Here is a 2,336-nt window from a genome sequence, read left to right as displayed (position 1 = left end):
ATCCTGGGTAAACTCAAGAAGAGAGACTAAAGTTTAGTGCGAGCAAGGTGGTGGGGAGGCAGGGACTGGTTTTGTGGGAAAGATGACCTTTTGTGCTCAAGGAAAGAGGCTAATCATGTAAGAAACAGGTCTGGACTAGGCTTAAAACCGTTTCCAGGGAATTTGTGGAGAAAAGCAGTCCGCTTGCTTGAGTAGCGAATGGAAGTCGGGGTGGGATGGGAAGGCGGGAACAAAAGTGGGATCACTTGGAAGAGAGAGAGAGAGAAATAAAACACTGGAAGAGAAAGAATAACCATGATGTTTTCCTTCTAAGCAAGCACAGGAAGCATGTTCAGTAGTGATATATGGTGCCTCAGAGAAATTCAGGACAATTAGAATCAAAAAGAAGGTGAGTAGCTGTGGAGACCGAGAGGCTGAGGTGGAATAGCAGAGAAGCTAGCTTCATGTGTTTGGAAGCGAAAGTGTGGTCGGATGAAAGGAAAGAGTATGAATTACAGAAATATGTTCAGATTTAGTCTCTGGGGTAGGAGGAGATAAGGAAAGTTGTACAGTGGACTCTTAGAAGAGACAAGTCCAACATTGGGGACCCAAAATCAAACTCACAGCCCTTGAGTTGACGCCTACCCATAGCGACCCTTGGGGACAGGGTGGAGCTGCCCCTGTAGGTTTCGGAGACTGTCACTCTTTATGGGAGTAGAGAGCCTGGTCATTCCCCCTTCATGTGGCTGGTGGTTTTGAACCGCTTTCCTCCCAGAGTGTAGCCAATCTGTAACCACTACGCCAACAGAGCTGCTCTACAACAAAGGGTCTACTTGTATCCAAAGTTCATGAAACATCGTCCACAAGAATGTCCAATGATACAATGGGATTGAATCTCTTAATTACCTTGTGTGAAGCCCGTGAAGGTCAAATATCCACTGGTAGCAAAAAGCACACTGATCACTACAGAAACCAAGACGGACACATGGATGATACGAGACCACTTAGCTACGGTGGGTTCTTCCAAAGAGCCGTAAACTAAGAAGCAATTATGGTGGCAAATAAATGCTACAATACAAAATAAAAAAAAGGAAGGAAGGAAAGAAAAACAGCATTATTAAAGCAAGCAGCAGGGTTTTCTTTTTCAGTTCTGAAATTTTCTCAGGGAGGTGCATTATGTCGGCATGCCAAATCTACTAAAGAGGTTAGAAAAATTTTCTAACAGCTCTAAAATGAAAGAATTTATTCCCGTCAGATTTATGTGGCCCAGGCCTGTCTCCTAGATGTGAACCAGGCCTATTCAGCTCGCTCCTTTTCCTTTTCTGAGTGGCCCTTCCCGTCTTAAGGGACAGCTCAGCGACACCATCTTTGCAGCCAAGAGCTTCTATGCATTCTTGGATGTAACCGAGTGGTAGCTTTCGACATCTGGCCAATTAGTAACACTTTCTGTGCTAGGTTTTGAAGAACTCCCTAACACTTGCTAGACTTCCAAGTGAAGGAACAAGACGTCTGTAATGAGTTTTCTGTGCAAGAAGGAGGGTTGTCCAAACTGGAAGCAATTTTAGTGATGAGTGAGAAAAACTTGAGCTTGATTTTATGTTGGCACTGACTAGATCATCTGCTACCAATAGGAAGTCTAAAACGAGGACATCTGCTAGTCAGACACAAACACAGCACTCTTTCAGGTTACGCACGTCTTCGTGTTGAACAAGGGGCCTTTGAAATCACATACTTACCAAAGGACATAACACCAACAGCCTGAATAGCATTCGACTTTGCAAATACCCAGGCATCTTCTGTTTTCGGTCTAGAAGAAAAATCGGTTAATTTGGTGAATAATTAAAAAGATGCAAACACAAGTACAGCAGAGAACATAACAACTAAACAAGGGCACACATTTAAATTGAGTATCTTTTAAATGATATTTAATCGAAATGAGGATCCCTCATTAATTTGATTTAATTTATACAAGTTTCCTAAGAATATCAGTATTATCTCTTTACCCTTATCCTTTAAAATGCATGTCAAAGGCCCTGTTTGTACATATGTACAGTGCTTACTGACTCTTTTTATAAGTGTGTTTATTTACTCATCAAGTTAACAATAAATATTTGTTATGCACTTACCAGTTGGGATACTCATATTCTTTCCAAATAAACCACCCTCTGTTCCCCTCTAACTCATTTATTCCTCTCTAACTCCACCTTCCAGAGTCCCCTTATGTCAGAGAAATTCATAGCCAGCACTTGGGCACTACAGTCACTAAGTCTTAGCACGTGAGCAAAGACAAGCTCTAGAGCAGCAGTTCTTAACCTGTGGGTCGCGACCCCTTTGGGGGTCGAACGACCCTTTCACAG

General features: G+C 42.6%; 1 protein-coding gene across 1 annotated transcript in view; it reads right to left on the bottom strand.

The window, feature by feature from the left end:
• SLC38A11 (solute carrier family 38 member 11) overlaps nt 1–2,336 on the bottom strand; it is a 57,134-nt gene that overhangs the window by 17,020 nt on the left and 37,778 nt on the right. The window contains exons 6-7 of the mRNA XM_004703783.3: nt 1,716–1,786; nt 886–1,047 (exon numbers count right to left, since the gene is read on the bottom strand). Of these exons, the coding sequence (XP_004703840.1) occupies nt 886–1,047; nt 1,716–1,786 (233 nt within the window). The remainder of the gene's footprint in view (nt 1–885; nt 1,048–1,715; nt 1,787–2,336) is intronic.

The sequence above is a fragment of the Echinops telfairi genome, unplaced genomic scaffold (assembly GCF_000313985.2).
Source record: "Echinops telfairi isolate 266 unplaced genomic scaffold, ASM31398v2 ScPeMD7_4;HRSCAF=17, whole genome shotgun sequence".
Lineage (NCBI taxonomy): Eukaryota > Metazoa > Chordata > Mammalia > Afrosoricida > Tenrecidae > Echinops > Echinops telfairi.
The sequence above is the reverse complement of the archived record's forward strand: the minus strand, read 5'-3'. Positions and strand labels throughout refer to the sequence as shown.